This window comes from Sinohyriopsis cumingii, chromosome 15 (genome assembly GCF_028554795.1).
Source record: "Sinohyriopsis cumingii isolate HCF-2022 chromosome 15, ASM2855479v2, whole genome shotgun sequence".
NCBI lineage: Eukaryota > Metazoa > Mollusca > Bivalvia > Unionida > Unionidae > Sinohyriopsis > Sinohyriopsis cumingii.
The window spans coordinates 104,862,631-104,887,411 of record NC_142975.1 but is presented as its reverse complement, the minus strand read 5'-3'; the positions used below and the strand labels follow the sequence as shown (position 1 = coordinate 104,887,411).

Below are 24,781 nucleotides of genomic sequence, written 5' to 3'. Positions count from 1 at the left end.
GCGGCGATATCTGAAGAAGCAGAAAAAAATATAACAGCAAATTTAATAGCAGGAAGTGGTCTTCGTCGACGATGATCATCATTTGGAAAAATGGTAACTATAATAAAAATGTTCAGGCGCGAATCAGACCTAGCATTTGATATGGAGGCACCTGTCCTTAAGTACGAGTCAGTACGTGATTATCAATTTTATTCCTATGACGCAAGACTACCAAATCAGCGGGGGAGAATCGAATTACAGGTTCATGATACGAGTAGATATTTCTTGCCCGCTGAGGCGTTTATTGAAGTAGAAGGTAGACTTGTAACGAATGTTGTAGCTAATACGCCATATGCTGCTAATTTACGTGTTGGTTTTGTCAACAACGGGATTATGGCGTTGTTTGATAGCGCCACATACATGATTGATGGAAAAAATATTGAATCAGTTCAGAAGGATGTTGATGTTGCTACAACAATAATTGGTCTAGCGAGATATTCTGACGACTTTACAAGATCAGCTGGTCCAACAATGATGTTTGCTAAGGATATTACCAACAACGCTGATCATATCAGGTATGCTAAAATACGGACACCACAAAATACTGCATCTGATCCACAACCGGTTGCTGATGGTCCTGAATACGCAGCCAGACCAGCTGCTGCTTTTGATATTGTAAAAGGTGATAGCGCGACTTTCAACTTAGGATTTGCAACACGCCAAGCAGCGCTGTCAGGAGATAATAGAAATTTTTCGTGTGCAATTCCATTATCTCACATCTTTGGATTTTGCAGAAATGTTAGAAAGGTCATCTTTGGAGCTAAACACACAATTGTGCTCGTAAGAAAAGGTGATGATAATGATGCAATCTGGCGAGGTGCTGGTGTTGCTGATGCTGGTAAAGTAAATATATAAAAACTTTCATTGTGGATGCCAGTAATGACTCCATCTATTACTGAGGAACAAAAATTACTATCTTTCATGGATCAAGGCGGTAAATCATTGCTATCATGGTTAACAGTAACCACAGATGCTGCTCAAAGCAATATTAATGGTTTATTTACATGGCATATAGCATCACAACAGGGTGTTTCTGCGCCACGACATATTTTTATTGCATTGCAAAATATTAACCGGATAAATGATCAAGAACAATCACATATGATATTTGATAACCTTGGAGTTAGTGAAGTATCCTTACGGATAAATGGACATCAAGAACCATCCGAGGATATATTGTTAAATTATGCACAAAATCATGTAGCGCGCGCATATCATCGTTTGATGTCATTTATGGGACGTGATCAAAATATAGATACCGGTTTGCAAATATCAAAACTAGATTTTACAGGTCTATATCCGATTTATTATTTTTCACTAGAACATCTTGATTTATCCAAACAATCTGTTGTTGATATACACTTTCGAGCTCATGTTACTAACCCACCAGCTGGTGGTGCCTTTTACAGAGCGATCGCGGTCATACTTAGCGACAAGGCCATGTTACTTGAAGGTGGTAGTGGTCGAATGAGGGTCGTTGATGCACCGGTGGAAAATCTTTAATCGTGTTATTTAGAAAAATATTATTTATATAAAAATGTCGTATAGTCATGTTAATGTTACTCTGACTCCTGGTCAGGTAAAAAAGCTTCAAACAAAAACCACCAACAAATGCGGAACTAAAATATCACTAAAACGAGATCAGATTAGTGGTGGTCCAAACAAATTATCGTTGACAAATAATCAGATTAAACATTTCAATAAAGCCCTAGAATCAAAAACTGGAGTTCAATTCCATCTCTCCCCGAGCGCCATCAAAGACATGGTTAAAACAGGTGGTATATTTCCATTTCTCGCGGCCATTCCGGCATTACTAGCTGCAGCTGCTCCAGCCGTAGCAAAAGCGGCCGCGTTAGGTGTTGCTGGAGCGGCGGGTAAAAAAATTTTCGAAAAAGTTACTGGTGGACGATATAACAAAAAAAAGGGACGCGGTCTAAGATTGCCGGGATCTCGTTGGGGGAGAGGCCTAAGGCTTCCAGGGTCATTTCGTTAGACGTTCCAGCATCAAATTTTGATTTACTTGATGCTGCTAAAAAATTAAAAATATCCGCCTTTAGAGGTGTTTTTATGCGAGATCAATTACCGAAACAACCAAACAAACTAGAAACAGGTATTATTAATCTTGACAAACGTTCCGGACCCGGTACTCATTGGGTATCATACGCGGTTGATCCGCGTGGAATTGTTTATTTTGATTCGTACGGGTTAGCTCCACCTGTTGAATTTATCAAGTATGTCGCACCACTCCACGCAACAACTAGAGGTTCCAAAGTTTGGTATTCAACGCTACCCACACAAACAATGACAGATCCGCCAACATGCGGCCGTGAAGTAATTAATGTACTCGACGCTATATCAAAATCATCCAGGCCGCCACATAAAGTCGTGCACGATTATACAAGCAACCGATTTGTTGCGCGTAAAGCATTTTAAACAACGGATCTTATTATAATGGTTGACATTTACGGAAGATCTTCTACTAGTAAGAAAATAAAATCCGACGTTGATCTGTCAAAGTATGCGACTAAAGATGACCTTGCTGATATCATGAACCTGGCTGGAGTTGACCCAGATGAAGTTGTTATTTTTCAAGATCGATATGGTAAACTAAAAACCAGCAATATCAAATGGAATGATATAGTCCGGCGAGTACTTGGTGCAGTTACGGATAATATTCCCGTGTTTACTGACGGTGGTAGAATCAGAGATTCAAGTATGTCACTTAAAACCATCAGAGATGAAATTGCAAAAAGTGTTGCTAATCGCGTGAGAAACACCGGTGACACAATGACAGGTGAACTTAGCATGAACGGGAACAAAATAGTAGCTGTAACAGCTCCAAAATCTGACAACGACGTCGCAAACAAACTATACGTCGACGACGTGGATGTAAAACTATCCACGCTGCGGGCCGAATATGACGTTCACGTAACCGGTTTTACAAGGCTTCGAAGAAATTTTCAGAAAACCGATGATGCCATAAATAAGTTCTTTGGAACTCCTTCCGTCATTGACATGAAACTCGTTGATATCAAAAGTAACCTAGACACGATCAAACGAACACAGCTAGACATCGTAGCGGGAATTCCTGAGATTATCAATAAAACCAATCTGATTAAAATTCCAGCTGAAATAACTCCCGGGCACATCACAAACATCGTATGCACGGTATCATCGGGATTTGCAACATGGTCAAAACAAAATAATACTATCAAATATACCGCAACAAGCACTGGCGTGTACAGGCTATCTGTGTTTAGTGCTGCAAAATTTGAAATATTTACAACGTTTCCATGGCGTCATTCCACCGACAGGTTTTCCGGGGTTGTATCTGTTATATTAAATATCGGAGCCGAGGAAATATTTATTCTGGAAGCAGATGATAGGACATTAACCGCAACATCTTACTGGTGGTGTTTGGAATTTGTAGCTGAAGCACATCAATTGGTTACTGTATAAAAATATATATGGACGGTGCACAATACAGATACAATCAAGCGCGTGAATGGCAGGCTGCGCTAAAAGATCAAGTTGATCAATATACAGAAAAAGTAAAAAAATATCGACGACGATTGGTTATCGTTGATGTGATTGTTTATTCAGTATCCGCTGTTGTTGCTGGAACCGGTGTAATATTATCAGCGTTGACAACGATGGCACCAGTAGCTGTAACTATTTGTATTTCAGCAGCAACAACTATTGCAGGTGTGCTTAATATCATCACAAAAAAAATATGTACTTGTACGAACGAAAAATTATCCGATTACAAAATAAAATTACATACAGCGACGGTAGCATACTCGAAATTATCCTCGTTGTTATCAGCAAGTCTCAGTGATGGAATTATATCTGATTTCGAATTTTCAATGATAACCAAAATATACGACGAAGGTATCGGTATTAAAGATACAAGTATCAATAATGACAGAATTACTCCAGCAGATCGTGACCAACACAACTCCGCCAAAGATAACGATGATCTCGGTAAGTTCAATTAATCCTGAATTTAGTGTTAATTTTCCTACTGCAATTCCAGTAAAAGAAATAGCACTAGCACAATTACGAATATATTACAGCTGGCCAAATATCAGATCAAAATCATTTAATGGTACACCAGCAAATAATTCGCTTGTATTTGCTAACAAGAACAAACCCGATGGAACACCTGACTGGGTTGTTGTTGGAATACCAACCGGCAGTTACGAGATTGAAGAGATCAGTGAGGAATTTGCGCGTAGAATAAAATCAATAACGGGAAAAGAATCAAAAATATCAATTAATGTTCATGAACCCACCCTGTCCTCGACGATTGAAATAAACTCGCCTGATTATGCCGTTGATATTTATAAATCTTCAATCAGATCAGTGCTAGGATGGCCTGAAATTCCCAGGGTGTATGAAGGACCACCAGAACCAACGAGGGGTGATTTTACGTCAAAGACCAGTCTTCGTCATGATATTAAAATGAGTTCAGAATGGTTAGATTACATAGAAGTAAAACCAGGATGGAGGGGGGGAGCACCTGTATATGATCCTAGAGCTCTTTTGTATAATCTTAATGAACGTGTTATTGCTTTTGATATTGATTCTATATTTGCTTCAATAAACTTAGACCATGAAATACAGGTAAATAATTTACGTGATAGTTTTCAAGAGTATTTATTTGATTCAACATCTGCGCGCGATAATATTATTAGGTACATAGAAGTTTTAAATTATATAGTTAATTCTTCTGAAGTTATCTATAACACAATTAGAGATATGGTTCTTAAGTCATCAAGCGATTATAAAAAATCCTTCGCAGCCAAGTACAAAATACCCGAAGCTGACATTGTAACGTTTAAGTTTCCTGATTATAATCCGGATAAATTAAGAAAATCTGTCAGTGATGTCATTGATGAGTTTTTTCCTAAAATACTCGATGCGTGGAAAAAACTAGCACCATTAGCAGTTGTTCTCAGATATGATAATGATCCACATGGCGGCGGAAGACACGTATCTCCGCGGATCGTTAATATAACACCGACGGTCGCGGTCAATCTGGTTTGTGACGTAATCGATGGCAGCTATCAAATAGATCTCGGAAGATCAAATCAGGCTCAACAAGGATACATCCTGTACACGTTCACACCACAAGTTCCCCCTGGAAGTTTAATCGTGCAAGAACCAACTAATCCTGTGTATCTGCGGTGTCACAATAATATGTTAACGCGAATCAATTTTAAACTCACAGACCACCTTAATCGCTTAATTGACATACGTGAAGAAGAGCTTGTAATAAATCTGTATGTGAAATCTTAAGGATTTCTGTCCTATGGACTTCCGTCGTAAGACTTTTGTCCTAAGGATTTCTGTCCTAAGGACTTTTGTCGTAGATCTTCATGTAATGGAGGGTTTTTACACGCGAAGATTTCTTAACAGTTAGAAGAACATTTGTAACAGAGATCAGAATCAAATTCGATCAACTTAAAAAAAATAAATAAAAAAATATTTTATTATTACTGGCACAAATTTGTGTTTGGTACAAATTAATCGGCCTAGGCAACTAAAAAAGCTGGTCGATGAAAGTAAAATTAAAATTTCTATCACAAAAAAAAATAGGATTTATTAATTTTCCTGATTTTTACTGAAATTGTACAAATTACTTGATTTTGACTACCAACTACCCCCTCAGAAACATAAAAATGCACGAATTACTTGATTTTGACTACCAACTACCCCGTCAGAAACATAAAAATGCACGAATTACTTGATTTTGACTACCAACTACCCCGTCAGAAATAAGAAAGTTCTAACCTTGTCAAATTGTTCCTAATAAATTTTATTTATTATAAATTAATTTTATTTATTAATAATATTATTTTTACTGAGATTTTTATTTTTTTTTACTAAAATACAACGAAATTGCTCAATTTTCCTGATTTTGACTACCAACTACCCCGTCAGAAATCAAGTAATTCGTGCATTTTTCTTTGATTTTGACTACCAACTACCCCGTCAGAATCAAGTAATTCGTGCATTTTTCTTGATTTTAGTAAAAAAAAAAAAAAATTAATTCAGTAAATAAATAAATTAATTCAGAAATAAATAATTTGTAAAATTAAGAAACTTGTACAATTTTATGTTTTTGATGGGGTAAATGGTAGTCAAAATTAAGAAATTTGTACAATTTTATGTTTTTGATGGGGTAAATGGTACTCAAATTAAGAAATTTGTACAATTTTATGCTTTTGATGGGGTAAATGGTAGTCAAAATTAAGAAATTTGTACAAATTTGTTAAATTTCAGTAAAAAAAAAACAAATTACTAACCCATCAAATTCAGAAATAATATTTCTGATCAAAGATCTCAGTCATCTTCAAAATTACTACTTTGGATCGTTTCACCAGTAACGAGGTTACTTTGGATCGTTTCACGATCTGACATAATTTTTCTTAATAGTCTTATGCGAGTACTAATCGTTTTCTTTGCCTCATACTCGTGGGATAATAACGATTTAATTCTTTCTACGGCGGTAGAAAGAGGAACGAACTCCTTCACATGATCATCTTCTACGGTAGCTAGCGACTGAAACATTGCCGATTGAATCCGTTTCATGAGCCTGTATTCAGATGATAGTGTGTGTGTCCCCATGGTTTTACGTTCTTGTAAAATCTCAAAGTCAGAAACTATTTTTTCAGGATTAAGTTCATCAGATATATTAATTCCATCTTTTTTCAATTTTTTAATAGCGACAATTACATCACTGATATTTTCATGGTTCATTATATAATATATAAATCTTTAAAATAAAAAAAATATCCCTAGAACACCTATCGAGTGTATTAGCGAGTTCGTCGGGATGTTTCAGGGACAGCACAACCAAGAACTCGTAGCTTGCCACCGCAATCTACCAAGTTCATTAGGCAAATATTCCCTCTACGAGAACCCCTAACCCGCCAAACAACGGTCTAGAGGCCCAAGAGGGAGGACAGCACAATCCTCATTAAACTCGTAGCTTGCCACCGCAATCTACCAAGTTTAGATGATATACATATAACATATAACTAACTAAGGACGGCACAAGGACAGCACAGTCCTCATTAAACTCGTAGCTTGCCACCGCAATCTACCAAGTTTAGAGGATATACACATAACATATAACTAACTAAGGACAGCACAGTCCTCATTAAACTCGTAGCTTGCCACCGCAATCTACCAAGTTTAGAGGATATACATATAACTAACTAAGGACAGCACAATCCTCATTAAACTCGTAGCTTGCCACCGCAATCTACCAAGTTTAGAGGATATACATATAACTAACTAAGAACAGCACAAGGACAGCACAATCCTCATTAAACTCGTAGCTTGCCACCGCAATCTACCAAGTTTAGAGGATATACATATAACATATAACTAACTAAGGACAGCACAAGGACAGCACAATCCTCATTAAACTCGTAGCTTGCCACCGCAATCTACCAAGTTTAGAGGATATACATATAACATATATACAATGAAATGGTTATATACAATGAATGAAGAGCCCCTATCGAGTGTATTAGCGAGCTCAGATTATGAATGAACGGCACTAACTAAGGACAGTACAAACATGTACGCTCAGCAAAAAATCCCACCCACAATAATTAATCCAGTGGGTGATACGAAAATATGTATCATCCACAAGTCAATGTTGTGGGTGGGAATTTTGCTGAGCGGGGGGGGGGGGGGGGGGTTTGCGGTTCCCCCCACTATTATAAAAATCGCAATTATGCGTACACCACCGACAAATTGTCAGCCATGGGGGTTTGATCCTGGACCGCGAGCGTCACAGTCCAATACCATACTGATCGAGCTATCAAATATTGTTACGAACATATGTTTCGGAAGTTAATATATAGCTAGCTATATAGCTAAGGAACCAATATTTACACTAAACAGCGGTTTCTGAATAATAACAGTTTCTGTATTTATAACAGTTTCTGTATTTATAACAGTTTCTGTATTTATAACAGCGGTTTCTGAATAGTAACAGTTTCTGTATTTATAACAGTTTCTGAATGATAACAGTTTCTGTATTTGTAGCGGTTTCTGAATAATAACAGTTTCTGTATTTATCACAGTTTCTGAATAATAACAGTTTCTGTATTTGTAGCGGTTTCTGAATAATAACAGTTTCTGTATTTATAACAGTTTCTGTATTTATAACAGTTTCTGAATAATAGTTTCTGTATTTGTAGCGGTTTCCCTAAGCAGACTGAGAATCAATAACAACAGTTTCTGTATTTGTAGCGGTTTTCCTAAGCAGACTGAGAATCAATAATAACAGTGGCATGAACACACACCTGCAGGTCGATTACCATGACAACGGTTTCTGTTCCACACACAGCTTCCTACGGATCAATAACATTATCATGATCTCTCGTAATGTTGTATGATGGGGAAATATTTAAAAAACATAAATAATACTTCTACGAGTAATTAATTACGATGTAATTAGTTACGATGTAATTAGTTAAACTGACTAATTACGATCATAAAAAATAAAAAATCTACGAAGAAAACTATATATTACAAAGTAATCTCCCCTTATATAATCAAAAATTCAGTAGTGTATGGAGGACCTACTGTGACATAAATTAAAAAAATTAATTCAATGTGGTGATGATAGTTAATAATGTGGTGATGATAGTTAATAATGTGGTGATGATAGTTATTGATACTTAAAGATAATTTTCTGCTTATATTTTTTCGAGAAAGTGGTTTTATATATATTTTCTGCTACTTTTTGTACTGAATGCGGGTGAATATCAAAATATTTCGCAGCAGCACACATCGAACGCAATTTTATTTCTTCACCAGTTTCCATGTTTGTGGAAATTACCGCCCTCTTTCCGATTGTCTTACATCTTCCTGTATTTCCACGTGTATTATTCTCGCTCTGAGAGATAGCTTGTAAATTGGATAAATTATTGTTTTGAGTATCCCCGTCAATATGATCAATAACAAGACCGTCATTGATCACTCCGAAGAAACATTCATACGTAAATCTATGACACAGATAATGTTTCTTTTCCCCCCCGCATGTGAACATTAGATAACCAGCATTAGTAATATAACCAACTTGTCTCTTCAACTTGCAGTGTCTGATGATACCATTAATATTTGATTCATAGTTTGTTATGACAGGATGTGGGACAAATATATTTTGCTCCATTATGATAATATTATACGTTTAAATCATTGTTTGTCTGAAATCTTGATATATAATCCCTCACGGATTTTATAGCGTTTTCACCGCTATTATTTTTTTTGTCATAATATCTTTTAAGTTCTCTGAACCGTTTTCCGCCGCACTTCCCACATAATTCTGTCTTTCCTCGCACTCCAATACCACACCGTAGACATGGTATTGGTCCTAGACTTCCTCGTCGTATGTTTTGTGAGTGCATCCAACAAAATTCCTTTCTACAGGATTTGTTGCATCGATTTACTGAGCCGATCATCAACCATCTGCATTGGGACATTGTATATATATATATAATTTTCTTTATTTAAATATTTGTTTTAATTATATGAACGAGTTTGAGAGATTATCCCAAACTAGGCCTGTTAAATATAAATTCAACCTTGACAGATTATCTTCTGACTTGCCAGTACGAGATTTGGTTGATCCGAAAAATAAAAGTTTGATCTCGAAAATTCACGACGCCAAGAAAGAATTTTACACGGATGGTGCATCTCATACATGGTCAACGTTCAAGATTATACGCACTGACGGAGTCAAGGAAGCTGTCAAGGACGCTACAATGAATGACAAGCGAGCGGCAACTATCATTAACTACATCGCTGAATACGAGGGCAATCAAAAATATTTCTTCAGAGTAAAATTTATTGTATTAACAGAAACAGATAGTTGGATTATCCGTGACAAATATGATCCTGTCCTTGGTAATAATAAAACTATCATATTAAGTAAAAATTCCAGACCGGGTCTACTGACAGGTATTGACAAACCGTATTATGAGCGAGCATATCCTGTAACGGCGGTTATTTATGGAATCTATGAGATAAATAAAAAACCCAACGTTGATAAACTAGCGCCGATGAAATTTTCAAGGTTAAATTGTGTAGCCGAGCGAGTAATAGAACACTTTACAAACGCGATGCGTGGAAATGGATTAACTGATTTAAGGCGTGAAAAAATAAACTCGTGGGCTGATTCAGTTAAGGATACCGGTGCTACAATAAAAGATGTTGCTGAGTTAGGAAAAATATTAAAATTTCCAAAAACTGTGGAGACAATAACGGGAGAAGTACTGTACCAGTCGAAATATAAATCGAAGGGAGCTCCAATAAATATTATCGATCATAACGTGCACGCATGGACTAACGCAGTAAAAATATTTCCACGTGATCGAACTGTTAGATTTTACCCCACAGATAATTCTGTGGCAGATAATTCTGTGGCAGATAATTCTGGGGCAGATATGTTTGATTTTATCAACGAAATAAGTAAAACCGATCCTGTATCGGTATGGTTATTTAAAAGTAATGAGGAGGGTGAATTTGATCAGTTTGTCAAACCGAACGGTGAAATATATCGCACAGAATCCCTCCATGACGAGATGAAAAATCTTGCGACGTTTTTACAGTGCAAGCACGCGGAAAATACTGACAAATTACTAACTAATTGTTTTACCGTTCCATCTGTTGCGGCTCATTTCGCCAGAGAACGAAATTCATGGAAACCAACACGATTTGATTTACTCGAGGACGTACGCGCAAGTTGCGTCGAATATGGACATGGCGGATTATGGAATACCAAATACAATTACAATGATGTTATTTCGGTTGATATGGTTGCATGTTATCCAGGAAGTTTTCTGGGATACGGAGATTGTTCTACGTACTTTGAAAGATTTGGTCACCCAACAAACGAGATGACGCGAGTGGCAATTAATGGACCATTACCTGATTTTGATCTGACTGGATTCGCATGTATTGAATCATTCGAGCTTAACGAAAATCTTCACAAGATTTGTTATGTTTGGTTTGGTAGACATTTTTGTGAAAAACGTTGGGCACCTATAGTTTTGTTGCGATATATGCTAGATTGTATGATACTGACATCGTTGGTGGTCAGTGAGGCAATTATATCATATCATGCACAGACCAAAGTTTGGTTGCCCATGTCAGATTCTGAAGTTATTAGCGAGTTTAAGGAAAAATATCCTGATATTTCCGAAGATGATATTCCTAATAAACTCAAAACCGCAAAAGATCTCGGTAGAAAAATTATAGGTAAATTTACTCAAGGTGGTGCATATGATTATAAAAGACATCACGCACGATTAATTTTAGATGATGCCGAGTACGATTTTATAATCGCTGATACAACGGCGAAAAATACGTTTGTAAATCGAGAGAGCGTTTATTTATCCGACGGAACAAAATTAGGCACGATCGTTAGTTACATAAATGACGTATCCCCGCAATATACTCATCTAAGATCTTCCTTGTTGGCTTATGTTTCCATAAATGTATTATCGATGATTAATAGATTTCCTGAGACCGCAGTCAGAGTCGCAACAGATTCGTTTTATATTTCAAGTAAATATTTAGAATCTGTTATGAAATTTACAAGTAATGATGAACGATGGGGTTCGTGGAGAATAAAAAAGGAACTATTACACAATTACACAGAATCAGCAGATGTTCCAGTGAGAGATTTTTATCGTGAGGGTAATAAAATATCAGAAATGTCGAAAGCACCATCGTTGAGTGATCCAATAACCAGATATAAGACAGTATATCTCAATGGACCTGGTGGATGCGGCAAAACAACTCGAACGATTAATGTTTTTAGAAATTCAGATATAATCGTGCTGACACCCACACATAGACTTGCACGTGAGATGAAACAGCGGCAAGTACAATCGTGCACGTATCATAGTTTCTTTCGGTGGCGCGGGGATACATGGACTCCTGAACGGATGGGAGAAAAATATATACCTAAAATAATTATTTGGGATGAGATATGCACGGTGTCATTGGATACATTAAAAATGTTTCTTGATTGGTTGTTGACGAAAAATACCGCCATAATAATGTGTGGCGATCATGGTCAACCGCCGCCTTTTGTTGGACCATCTCCACATGATTGGTTAAAAAATTTCGTTGATTATTACGAAGAAATAGATGATGATCATAGAGCTCTTGATGCAAATTTGAAGGAGTTTAAAAAATTAATCAGATTACAATCAAACAAAATTCAGTGTGAAATAATACGTGGAGTGATCTCAGAGACATCAATGAGTGATTTTTTGAACTCATGGAGACCCACCGATTTGATCGTAGCAAGTAGAAAAATAATCAGAGACGCTTTACAACAGCAGTTATTTCAACTACATAAAGAAAAACACTCAGAACTACCCGTACCGTTGTGTTATAGACCATCAGATACACGAAAACAGAATATTAATGTTGATATTCCAGGACCCTTGACAGAGTCAAGGAAACAGAATCTCGTATTAAATGATATTGTCGCCGTTGATATCAGTGTGGTCGAAGATGCATTACGCGCTGACAAATCTCCATGGGTGTTGGGATACGCTATGACAATCCACTCGTCTCAGGGATTAACTATTTCTGATACACGAGTTTGGATTGTAGACGATCGCATCGAGTGGTCAAATTTAGTTTATTTGGCGGTATCGAGGGTCAGAAATATATCTCAATTACGTAGAATTATAATTCCTGAAATCGTTGATAAATTTAACATCATCGATGATGATATAATAAGAAAAAAATTAATCGGATACAAACAATCTGACAAAAAAAATAAACGTGACTTTGATCTTGATGTTGAATTTATTATTGAGTTAAAACAGCAGCAGAACAATCATTGCACCAGTTGTAATTGTATAATGTTATGGCGATATTCGAGTAATGATTCAAGACAATTTACCGTAGATAGAAAAGATAATAGTCGCGGTCATACACGAGAAAATACCATGTTAACCTGTCTTGAGTGTAATCGACGTAGAGGCGCAGGCACCCTGGCGCTAGCGCCTTGAGTGCAGGCACCCTTGGCGCTAGTTAAGTGATCGAAATCACCGGAGTGATCGCGGTGGTAGTTGTGTATCCGCGGAAATGATTTGTAGTTGTTCACGTGTAAATCCACGTTGAGGAGCGGCCGAATCTAATCTGTAGATTGCGGGTCTGGAAACGCCTACATTTCTTCCAGTGGATCTTGTCACGGTAGATATTTTGTGTGTGGTAACACTCCAAATAGGATCAGTTGCTCTCGCTTTACCACCTTCAAGTTCACCAGGCTCATATAAATATCTGACTGTGACATCACCTAATATTTTTTGTTTTCCAGCATCTTTTCGTTGTGTTGGTATATTTTTTTTTGTGACCGCGCTAATGGGTTTCATGTTGGTTGTTCGTGTGATCTCATTATTTAATGCAGCTATCACGTTTGGTAATCTTGCCACCCATTCGCGAGATCTTTTATCCTGAATAAATTCCCTCGCGTATTGATATCCAAATAACCGTTCAGCAAGTGTTCGATTAAATCGCTCAACAATTGCTTGATCACGGTGAATTGCAGTATGACCTCGTCGTATTTTGTTATTATGTTGTTTCATCAGCGATGATACTGGACCAAGAAATTCCTTACCAGGATCAACCTGTAGTAGCTGCGGCCATCGTAGACCACCTCGTGGTCCACCACCTCGTTGATAAATTCGTTCAAACGCATCGGCTACTTCAGATGATGTTTTCGCTGATAGCGGCTCTGCTTCTTTATATCTACTTGCAACATCAACTACGGTTAGCGCGTATTTGCACGTTTTTCCACGCACAGTATCATGCGGTAAAAACAGAATATCAGCTTGATGAACTTCATTAGGAACACTGACATCGAAATACGAGTACTGAATTTGTTTAGGACGTGGTAGATAAATTTGCCATATTGCTTGTTTAGATAACCACGTTTTAGCAGTAGAATGTTTAACCGCCGCTGCATCAGCGAGTTTACCAATTGCTGCTTTGCCTCTCCAGTATCCTCTCGGCGAATAATAAATTGATTCCATTATTAATTACCAGCCCCAATCGCTAATTTACCTTTCATCGAGGATCTTACTAACCAATTAGCTAATGATTCTCTAATATTTTTATTTTTTATAGAATTTAATGAATGAATTAATTTTACATCTGCAATATGCCTATCTTGTAGATTTTGACTTTTATAAGCTACATCATGAGCATGACAAGCTCGATCAATAGCGTTTATTGGTTCCTCGCCTGGTTTTGGTTGATCTTGATCATCGAGCCTGATATCGAGTCGAGTACCAGGACCGCAATAATTATATCCTGGTAGATGTTTTTCTCCACTGTATTTAGCCCATGGAGCACCTGGAAACTTTGACATCAAATTAGCAATATCACCACCGCGCTTATTAGGTAAAAACGAAAATTTCTTTCTACCGCATATAGAACATTTTCCACCGTACGCTATTTTTTTATTTTTTGTTGTAACCGTGGCTAAATCAGTAGTTGGAGTTTTAACTCTACAGCGTAAACAATATAAATTCATGTTATAATATATATGGATATAATTGATTTCTCAGCAACTCGGCAGCGAGAGCCAGTTAAGCATCATCCTGCGCTACCGAACTCCATCAGAATGATTATCATAGGACCATCTGGATCGGGTAAGACGCAATTATTACTTAATCTGATAATGAGATGGTTGAAATGGGATAAATTATATTTAGTAGCACCATCCGTTGATGATCAACGATGTTATGATGTACTTAAAGATTTCAATGAAAACGCACGATTACTGGATGAAGATAATGATGTTATAGAGTTTATAACCGATATTGATGAAGCACCATCCGTAGATTCCATAGACGGATTTATTAATAATTTAGTTGTATACGACGATGTGATGCTAGATAAACAATCAAATCCAGCCAGAATATTTTCCCGAGGGAGACACAAAAATACAGACGTGATCTATGTTACTCAACGATATACACAAATTCCGAAGGTGATCAGAGACAACTGCAACATTTTAGTTGTGTTTAATGGCGTAGACACACACACGTTGCGAAATATTCATCAAACTTGGTGTGGTGGTGACATGGATATAATTAAATTCAAAAATTTCTTCTCACGAGCGCAAGCTACTCCGCATGGATTTATAACAATAAATTTACATGATCCAAGAACAAGATATCGTGTGGGTATTGATACAATATTTGGGTAACAGGGGGAGCAGCAGAGAGGGTACCTACCAACGTTGGTCGTCAAAAGAATAAACAAGAAATAAATAAACACGTAGAGTACTTTATTTTTTCAGCTACTATTTCGAACTGAGGTTTTATTAGTACAATCGTCCATTACAGAAATAAAACATCTCAAGGAAAAGTTCATTTGTAAAATCTGGACCTTTCTACGAGATGTTTTATTTGTTTGTTTTATTTGTTTTGTCGGAATTCTATGGTCTGTTCACCCTCTCTGCTGCTAATGGCAAGCAATATATCTTTCAATTTGTTTACATACTTCAGTTCCATGCTGCATATTTTTACAATTGTTCTTTTTCTCTTAATATTTTCCAAAGAGTTATTCATTTGCCTAAATGAAATTCTTCATGAAATCAAGATAGTCGTGGTCCATTGGATGCAATAATAATAATTAATAATGATGATGATGGCTTAGTATAGCACTTACTCATTGGAACCACTACTCACATTGCAATATTATTTGACACATAAAAATGTATATACAAATGTTATGCATATTTAATTTATATTGTGTGTTCATATTGTGTGCCTGACCTTTTTCCATGATTATTGATAGAGTTGTAAGTAAGCTATGAATAGGTTGTTTACTTGGGACTGAACCTGCTTTGATTATGACCTTATAATATTATAAAAACAAATGTTAGCTTACAGTTTGGGCAAAGTTTGCCATTAAGATGACTAAGGGTTTTCAGTAAAGGTTCCTGTGACATAGTCATTATATCAAGTGGGGATGTATATAACGTTAGGATCAACAAGATTATTCATTCTTTCTTTACACTCCATCTCTAAAATTATCAAAAGTTATTTTTAGATATAATTAGAGAGGAATCATTATCTAAAAGTTATCCATTGGAATTACAAAATACTCACTGACTTTTGGGCAAAGTCACTATTTAAAGACTATTGTGAGTTCATTTTAGGACATTCTAGATTATATCACTGTGATACATCAAGACTGTTGGCACATTAGCTCATCCAAACCAATAGGCATATCTGCACATTGAATACCAGAAATCATTTTTCACTTTGTATTCTGTGCAAATACATTTTTTTTGTGTTGAATTTGCCTGAACCTGCTAGTTTTGCTTTTTCTGTTACTTAGTTCAAGACCATAGAGTTGTAACACAGAGAAGACTGCACAAATAAATATAGTGAAATTACAAACTGAAACATGATGAAAATAATTAAGGTAAGGAAAAACACTTTAAGTCTGTACGCATGTTCGCATTTTTGAGTTTTGAGAGTATTCTTGAAGGTATCACTGTGTCATTGCGTTTATGTTCAAGAAGCAATTTGTTCCAGGTAGCTGGGCTCTGGTACACAAAAGATTGTCATCCACAGGACTTGGTTTTGATAGTAGGAATAATGAGAACATTAATGTTTGAAGAGAAGTATAATATTACGTACTTAGAATGGGTGTACATATGGACAACGTCAGAGAGATACTTTGCACTGGAGGCAGTCAATGAAATGTGGCAAAGAGAGCACATTTTGTGTTTGATTCTGGAGCGAACGGGTTGCTAGTGGAGGGTATATAATTAGGGAGTAAAGTGCTCAGTTCCTGGTACTCTAAGAGTGACCAGAGCTGCTATGTTTATGACTTTTTGAACTATCTGTAGTAGATACTGAGATGATCCAAATATAAGAGAATTAAAATAGTTGTCTTGAAAATGATGTTGAACACATGAAAGTGTTTTAGTGGCATCAACTGAAAGACAACTGTGAATGGAGCTGATGCGTCTCATCCCCAGATATGCGGCCTTACTGTAAGAAGACTAGATAAATCTGATGCGTCTCGTCCCCAGATATGCAGCCTTACTGTAAGATGACTAAATAAATCTGATGCGTCTCATCCCCAGATATGCGGCCTTACTGTAAGAAGACTAAATAAATCTGATGCATCTCATCCCCATATATGCGGCCTTACTGTAAGAAGACTAAATAAGTCTGATGCATCTCATCCCCAGATATGCGGCCTTACTGTAAGAAGACTAAATAAATCTGATGAGTGTCAGCTCCAGATGTGCGTTATTGAAAATGTTCAAGACATATTGGTGTAATGAGAGAGTACTGATGAGAGCGAAGCAAGAGTTATGAACTGATTGTGTAAATTTGGTGTTGTTGATAGTTCTTGATTAAGGTAAAGGAATGGAATGAGAGAGTGTTTGTCAAGTGACCAAAATGGCTTCTGTTTTCTCATCACAGATCTGTAGCTTGTCTCCCGATGCCCATGTTTTCAATTTACATTAAAAATGTCTGTCCTGTCAAATAAATATGATTTTAACCATAGTAAGGCTGTATTGCAAATTATAAATACGTGCTGGAGATGGTGAAGTAATATATCATAGTCTATTGTGTCAAATCTTGCAGGAATGTGAGGACTGTAATCTCCCCACTATCCAAAGCATGAAGGCCTTTAACAAAATGTACTATCAGCTGAAAAACAAAACCTCTCAGCCTTATTGCGTTCTCTTTAAGCATTAAAAAGCTGGTACCTAACACTACTATACCATGGGAGAATACTTCGGAATCAATACTCTTCACCTGGTTACTGGGGCATGTTCGTCAAGCAATGAACATCGCCTGATGTTTCTAGCCTTATTTCTGTATGGAAAAATACATCAATATCTGGACCATTGCTAAGGCTATTTCTGTGCACTGTTCTGGTGCATTAAATAATGCAATGCATAGTAATTGATCAGGATGACAACAATTAACAGCAAAGTTTCAAATCGCTGTGAAGGAACTGATATTTCATTTAATGGAGTTGTACCAAATTGAATGATTTGGATTTTGCAGTTTAAACTGGGTTTAGCTTTCAATTTATTATCTTATTTTATTGCCTTTTTATACCCCGTGACTGCAAAAAGCCATTTGTCCATGTACAACTCATGAATTACAATCTATGGAAGTGAGAGTGACCCATATGCAGCCAAACAAGAGAACTGTTATGGGTGATAAAAGTTGACAAGACGTCAGTAACCAAGAAAACCACCCATATCAGACTACTATGTTTACTTAGAGATTGTGCCATAAGAAACTGTGGTATTTATATTTTGGGGGGTTTACTCAACTATTACCCTCTGTATATCTACTACCATGTGGTTCCTTATCCGTGCTCAGAGTCAGCAGTGATTTCCCATATCTGACAACACAGTCTCAAACTTGGCAGTCCTAATTATTTTATTCTCAGTAGACACCAAATATAGTTTGCTAATACTTTTGAGACTTTATAGTGCTGTTTTGATAATTAATTTTGCTAGCATAACCAGAGACACTGGTTGCTATTGATATAGCTCCATCAATAATTCTGATTGGTGCACCTATGATCGTTCCTGTGATTCATGTGATATACGAAGCCCAACAGTTGTTGCCATGGCAAGACCACATATAGCATACACAACTAAACACACATTTGTCCTTAACAATCAACAGAGTCCTCTTGGTGATTTCATGTTACAGTTGTTTTTCCACTTTAATTATTTTTTCATGTCAGTAACATTGGGGGTCCATTATAGATTTATAGTAAGAATATAATTGCATAGTGCCATTACACAACAGGCAGACCCTGTCCAGACTCATCATACCCTGGGTCAATATAAATACTCACTTCTTATCAATTACCCTTTTGTACTAGCAAACAATCTCAGCCTGAAGAATATTTAAGTTTTCAATAAATCTACCTTCTTGTGGCCTAGCATTAAGGTCATTTCAAATATGTACTGATTGCACCCATGTTTTAGATGTATTAAATCATTCTCCAATCCAGGCCGAGTCATATCAAAGACTTATAAAAATTGTACCAACAGCTGCCTCACTTGGCACTCAGCATTAAGAGCTTAGTGATAGTATTGGTCGGCCTGGTGTCAGGATAATGTGACTGGGTGGGACATCATGCTACATGTCTGTGGCATGATTCCCCAGTGCTAGACATCACTATAAACTGCCACACTGCAGACATCATAGCAATACAGGCGTCGTAGCGATATGGCTGAAAATATTTCAGAGCTACGTTAACAATCTAAAACACACACACACAGACATTCATTGGAAAAGTTAACCAGGGTGGATACAGCAGTGAACTTCTCTTTCTCATTTTAGAAACAACCAATGAATGTTTTCACACCTAGTGGCATATTCATTGAACAGATATTTGCATATGTTAATGCTTTAACACCAATACAGCCTCGGGTTGTTAGTTGTATATCAGGATGGTCCTATCAATTGCTATCTGATTTTCAACAAAATTATATTACAGTGTATATGTGGGTTTGTTAACACAACTCTGATGCACAAATTGATTGACAAGTGGAACCAAATCACTGTCAATGTTAGCATCCACTGTCAATGTCAGCATCCACTGTCAATCAGACTAAAACCCATTTATCTAATTCAGCAACCTCATAACCACAGTCTGAATCTATTTAATGATAAATCTAATCTTAAACAGAAATACAAAACTAAGTACTGTATGGAAGGATGTGAAATGGTTTAAAATGAAATTCATCTTTAGCTATCAGTGATTCTGGCTGATCGCAGGGATCGTACTGTATTATTATTAGTAGACCAGGCTGCTAATTTATCAATTAATATAATAACTGGACAAACTAAATAAATATGATGCATACTCATGTGAGATTTAGATGTGAGGTTAAAATTTATCAAAACCATTCAAATTATTGAATACAATTTGACCATTTGCTATTAAATTATCAGTATTTTATTCTCCTTCATTTGGCACTGTTCAGCCATTTTTGGTATGGTGTAAATGATCTTACTACACATGTTGGTCTGGGCAATTCTGCGATCTTTGCACCCATGTATTGTTTTGCTGCAGTCTCACCTGCATCAATATAATATTCTATCAACGTGCTAAGATCCAAATTAGCATCCTGTCTAGTTGAGTAATGTCCATAAATGTTAATAGGCATTTTGTATAACATTAAACATGCTTTCATGTGAAATTATGAAGTGTTTGCAGAGTTTAAATACAATAAATTATTAAGTGTTAACGCATATGCAACCCAATGACTACAATGAAGTATTACCAATTTCACAAGGCATGACATATCTGAAAAAGTTCATTTCGCATAAAAACACCACAAAAAATGCTTGTCTGATTTTACCAGTACGAATATATCAATACTGGATAATGAATGTGTGACTGTTTGCATAATCAAAGATCCCTGCCAGGTATTCTATGACTTGTTCCTGGTAATAGAAAGCCATTTCAACCCCCGACTACTTTTCTTTAGCCATTCCTGATGCCATTCGAATGGACCCTAATGTGTCTGAATTTGCAACCTCGGGAACCTCTGCTACTAGTGCTAGATCGATGCAAGAAATATTCCACAGGTCTTTTGCATGTGCATCACCTCTGACTTTAATGTCACTGTTGTTTTGTTTAGCCATATTATGCTGGTTCGTGTGTGTTTGGGTCAAGCACACTGGGGGGATTCCAATTAATACTGCAGGAGAAAGTTTCAATACATTTTTAATTTAAAAATAATTACAGCATAACACTGATTTCCACTACCAGCAGGACCTACACATGAATGAAAATACATGTTGATGATGGATTGTCTTAATAAATGCAAGTGCTCCATGTAAAAGTAATACATCAGGTACACTGAAATGAAATAATGTTGGGAGATTTACAAATCAGGATCAATGTTTTGATTTATCTCCATATATGGGCACATATTGTGATATGAACTTGCAAAATGAATGTGTGTATAGACAAGTTTCAGTCACTTCCTTGTCAAATACCATCTTACTACTGGTTTGGTCATTATCTCGAATTCTATGGTGAAACTCCACAAACACGTTTTGGTGCAGTAAGGTCATGTTGGGTACTATTTTGCCATGTGAACTGCCCTTTGAATAATACTTGGTGGATGCACATCTGTGGTACATGGCAGAAATTACATGGTTGATGCGGTTCCTGACTGCACAAACAACAAGCAGTCTTCTTTGGTCACTGGTATCCATAATATTAATGTTTATAATACAAATCTACCATTAGCATCATCTGCACCATGCCAACGTTGTTTCGTTAGAGTTGTTCTTAAGGGTTAATGTGACTGTAAGTTTGTACCTCAACATAATATTGCACTCATCTCTACAAGAATCTCTACAAGAACCTGACAGAGGGGAACTGCACATGAAAACTGGAAAGGCTCCACTATGGTTTATCTGATGCTGTGCAAATCCACAATTAAAAGCATTTTTAGGCCTACAGCTATAGCTTGTACATCTGCATTAACTGTGTGTGCATGATTTTTTCCTAACTGAATACTGTTGAGAATCTTCAATATCAGATGTATCCCTGAGAAGCAGCAGTCCGACCAGCTGATCTCGCATATTCATCGATGTATCTAACAAGACAAATAATTCTTGTGGGTCTATTCATATGATGCATGACTAGTCTTATTTTCCAAAAACCATTTTCTTCTTTAGTCACTGTAACCTTGACCTTTGCCCCCAACACAACAAGCATTTTTCTTATCCTAAGTGCAAGCCATCCATAAAGTCTAGTAAAAATTGATGATGGAGAAACAATTTTTTCTTCTTTTCGTCACAGCAACCTTAACTTTTGAATCTATTGTAACAGATAATTTATTTGCTTTCTGTTGTTGATGTTCTCAAATTATTTTTTCTTCATATGTTTGCCTCAGGTCAAGTAAACTAATTTTGATGATGTAATATTTACCTATTTGTATTGCATAGCTTACCTAATTTGGGGTGAGGAACCTTCATCTATATAATAATAATTCATCTACCAATGGATGAACCTCCATATAGAAAATTCTACAAACAAATCCCGACAAAACCACCATCCAAGTCATCTGCCCAAATTAGGGGTGCAAGCACCATAGTCTAAATCTATTTTTCATGACTAGGCATGGAACATCAGCGTGAAATGAGAAGGGGGCATGTGTCAATACATACAGGTAGGAATCAGTAATAAATTGTTTGTTGATATTACACACAAGCTAGTACAGTGGAAAGCTGATGAGCCCAATAACTCCACAACTACAAGTTTTTACCTGCTATGGCTACCTTTTGTACCACAACAGTGGGTCCTTGAAAATAAATGCCTTCACTCTGGTGCAGCAACGAACAAATGTTAGAAGGATGAGAAGGTAGTGTGTGACTGCCAAAATGCAACCATTATAACATAACTTCATAACATCTTTGAACGATCCATGTTATAATGGATTGGGCCTCATCATATTTTATCCTCATGAGAAAGAAAGATCATCTGTCAGGGAATGATAACTTTCTTATCATTTGTATGATCCACCCAGAAACAATGGACACTGAAATGTCAGCTGTGCCTTTATGTGGTGAAAAAGACACTTCCTACGCTTTTTGTCTTTTTTGAAGCAGCCAAGTAGAATCTTAATTCCACAGCTGGACGTAAAATTCAATCTTAATCATAACGAGCACAGATATGACCAAGATCTCTATAAGAAGTGCAGCTACCACAAGTAGCTGGTTTCTGGCCAACAAACTGGGCTGGCAAAGAAGAGATACCAACTTGTAACTAACAATGAAACTAAGTCAAGCTTGTTCAATATACAGTGCATGAAGCTCACTCCATCACCTTGCAGACACTAGAGAAAGCAAGAAAATGATATGGAGAGTAAAGATGACTGAGAAAATGTCCATAGAGTACTGTAGTTAATAAACATAAGACCAAAGAAAGGTTCTATTTTAACCTAAAAGGGCGAGAGACTGCAGCTGAAACACTTTAAAAGGTCAACAATGTGAGACTCTGAACTGATGGTCGAGCTTTTAGAAAACTGTAAACAAATCGGCTTCCTGATAATTTTTCAACCACATACTTGTAAACATGCATAAAATAAACATTAGCTTAGATTTCAACTGGAACATTTTTGGAATGTCCTTGCTAAGAAAAAAAAAAACGAAGCCTGTACTTTTCTGGGGGAGAAGTACATTTGCAGAAACTTTAAAGCTGACAAATGCATTAGGAGCATCATATCTGGCTTGATAAAATGTGTACATACATACCTGATAATACCACACTATAGAAGGTTCTGGATATCCACAGCTATTTGTCATACATTGAAACATGACGGAGATCTCAGACAGGTCCACAATTGGTGGTACAGGTGTCATTAGACTCACTCCTCCTGGAGAACCTTGTGAATTAAAAGTAGGACTAGTTCATGTAAATTGTCATTCATGCTACCTTAAAGTATGCTTTTAAAATCCAGTAAAGACAGGCTAATTCTTTTATAACTGTGGAGCTACTATTAAGCATTAAGATTAGAAAGAAGTTTTAGAGCCGATCTGTTACAAGTCACCCAGATTTCCACAGGTGACCATCTGTGACTTCCATGAAATTTACTACTAGTTTACATCTATGTAAAGGATGACTGCATGCAAAATTTCAGTAAAAAATATCTAATTACTTATCATTGGCTGACTGAAGTGGGGAAAGGAAACAGTTCTTCTCTCACAAAATTCATCATTTACCACAAATGATTTTCATATGACAATAACTTTTTTGTATTATACTGGTATCAGGTTGAACTTTAGGACATATTTGTGACCTGGGGAATCTGCATCTGATATCAGTTTTAATATGACAATTACTTGTGGATATATACACCTATAAATTGGGCTTTTCTTCTTTACAGATTTTTTTCTCCTCAGATTTTAAGACATCAATACTAATTCATTATTCATCACAAACAAAAAATATGACTTTATCTGAAAACTATACTTAAAGGGGGTAATAGCACAGTTTTTATGTCATAAAATCAAGTTCACAGTTAAGCTGTAATTTAAATTTCAAACTGATATCTATATTTGAAACCTTTACGGAATTTTGCATGCAGCCACCATTTACACAGATGTACACCTTGACACAATTTCATAAACATTAGATATGGTCAGCTGGGAAAATGTTTGGATTTTTTGGGTGATTTGGTATGGAATAACCCTTTATTATCTTTTTGAATTTTGCTCCACTTCTGTTGCTTTGTACATATAATAATACCATATATACTCACACTTACAGAATGAACTGCAATTATGTTAATAAAATTATGTTAAGTAAAAGTATTTTGATCATTAAACAAGAGCCCCAAATTGGCAGTCTCTCACCTGAAGACAACACATAAACATTAAATGATGTGAAGAAGACCAAATTGTAAGTATGTCAACAGTAAGGGGATTACTGTTCGGTGAGGTTTCGTTCAGATTTTTTAGGAACAAATATATTATAGCAATTTATAGATGACTGTATGCAACTATTTTTCTGAATTTCTTCTTTGCATGAACTAAAGTATGCCAGCAAAGCAAACTTTGCAATGTACATGTAAACAGGACTTGGAAAAGCAGAGACAGGGTGTTATGGTACAAGGAGTCATCACAAATAAAATTAAGAGTATTGGTCAATGGATAGA

The 24,781-nt window shown here is 36.5% G+C and overlaps 1 protein-coding gene across 6 annotated transcripts in view; it reads right to left on the bottom strand.

Annotated features, from left to right (window-relative positions):
- LOC149782417 (adhesion molecule nephrin-like) overlaps window positions 1-24,781 on the bottom strand; it is a 506,160-nt gene that overhangs the window by 430,961 nt on the left and 50,418 nt on the right. For 3 of the 6 annotated variants that reach the window (XM_089933808.1, XM_089933809.1, XM_089933810.1), the window contains exon 3: window positions 23,379-23,509. The exons of the other annotated variants lie outside the window; for them this stretch is intronic. In XM_089933808.1, coding sequence (XP_089789934.1) covers window positions 23,379-23,509 — 131 coding nt within the window. The remainder of the gene's footprint in view (window positions 1-23,378; window positions 23,510-24,781) is intronic. 6 annotated transcript variants of the gene reach the window in all.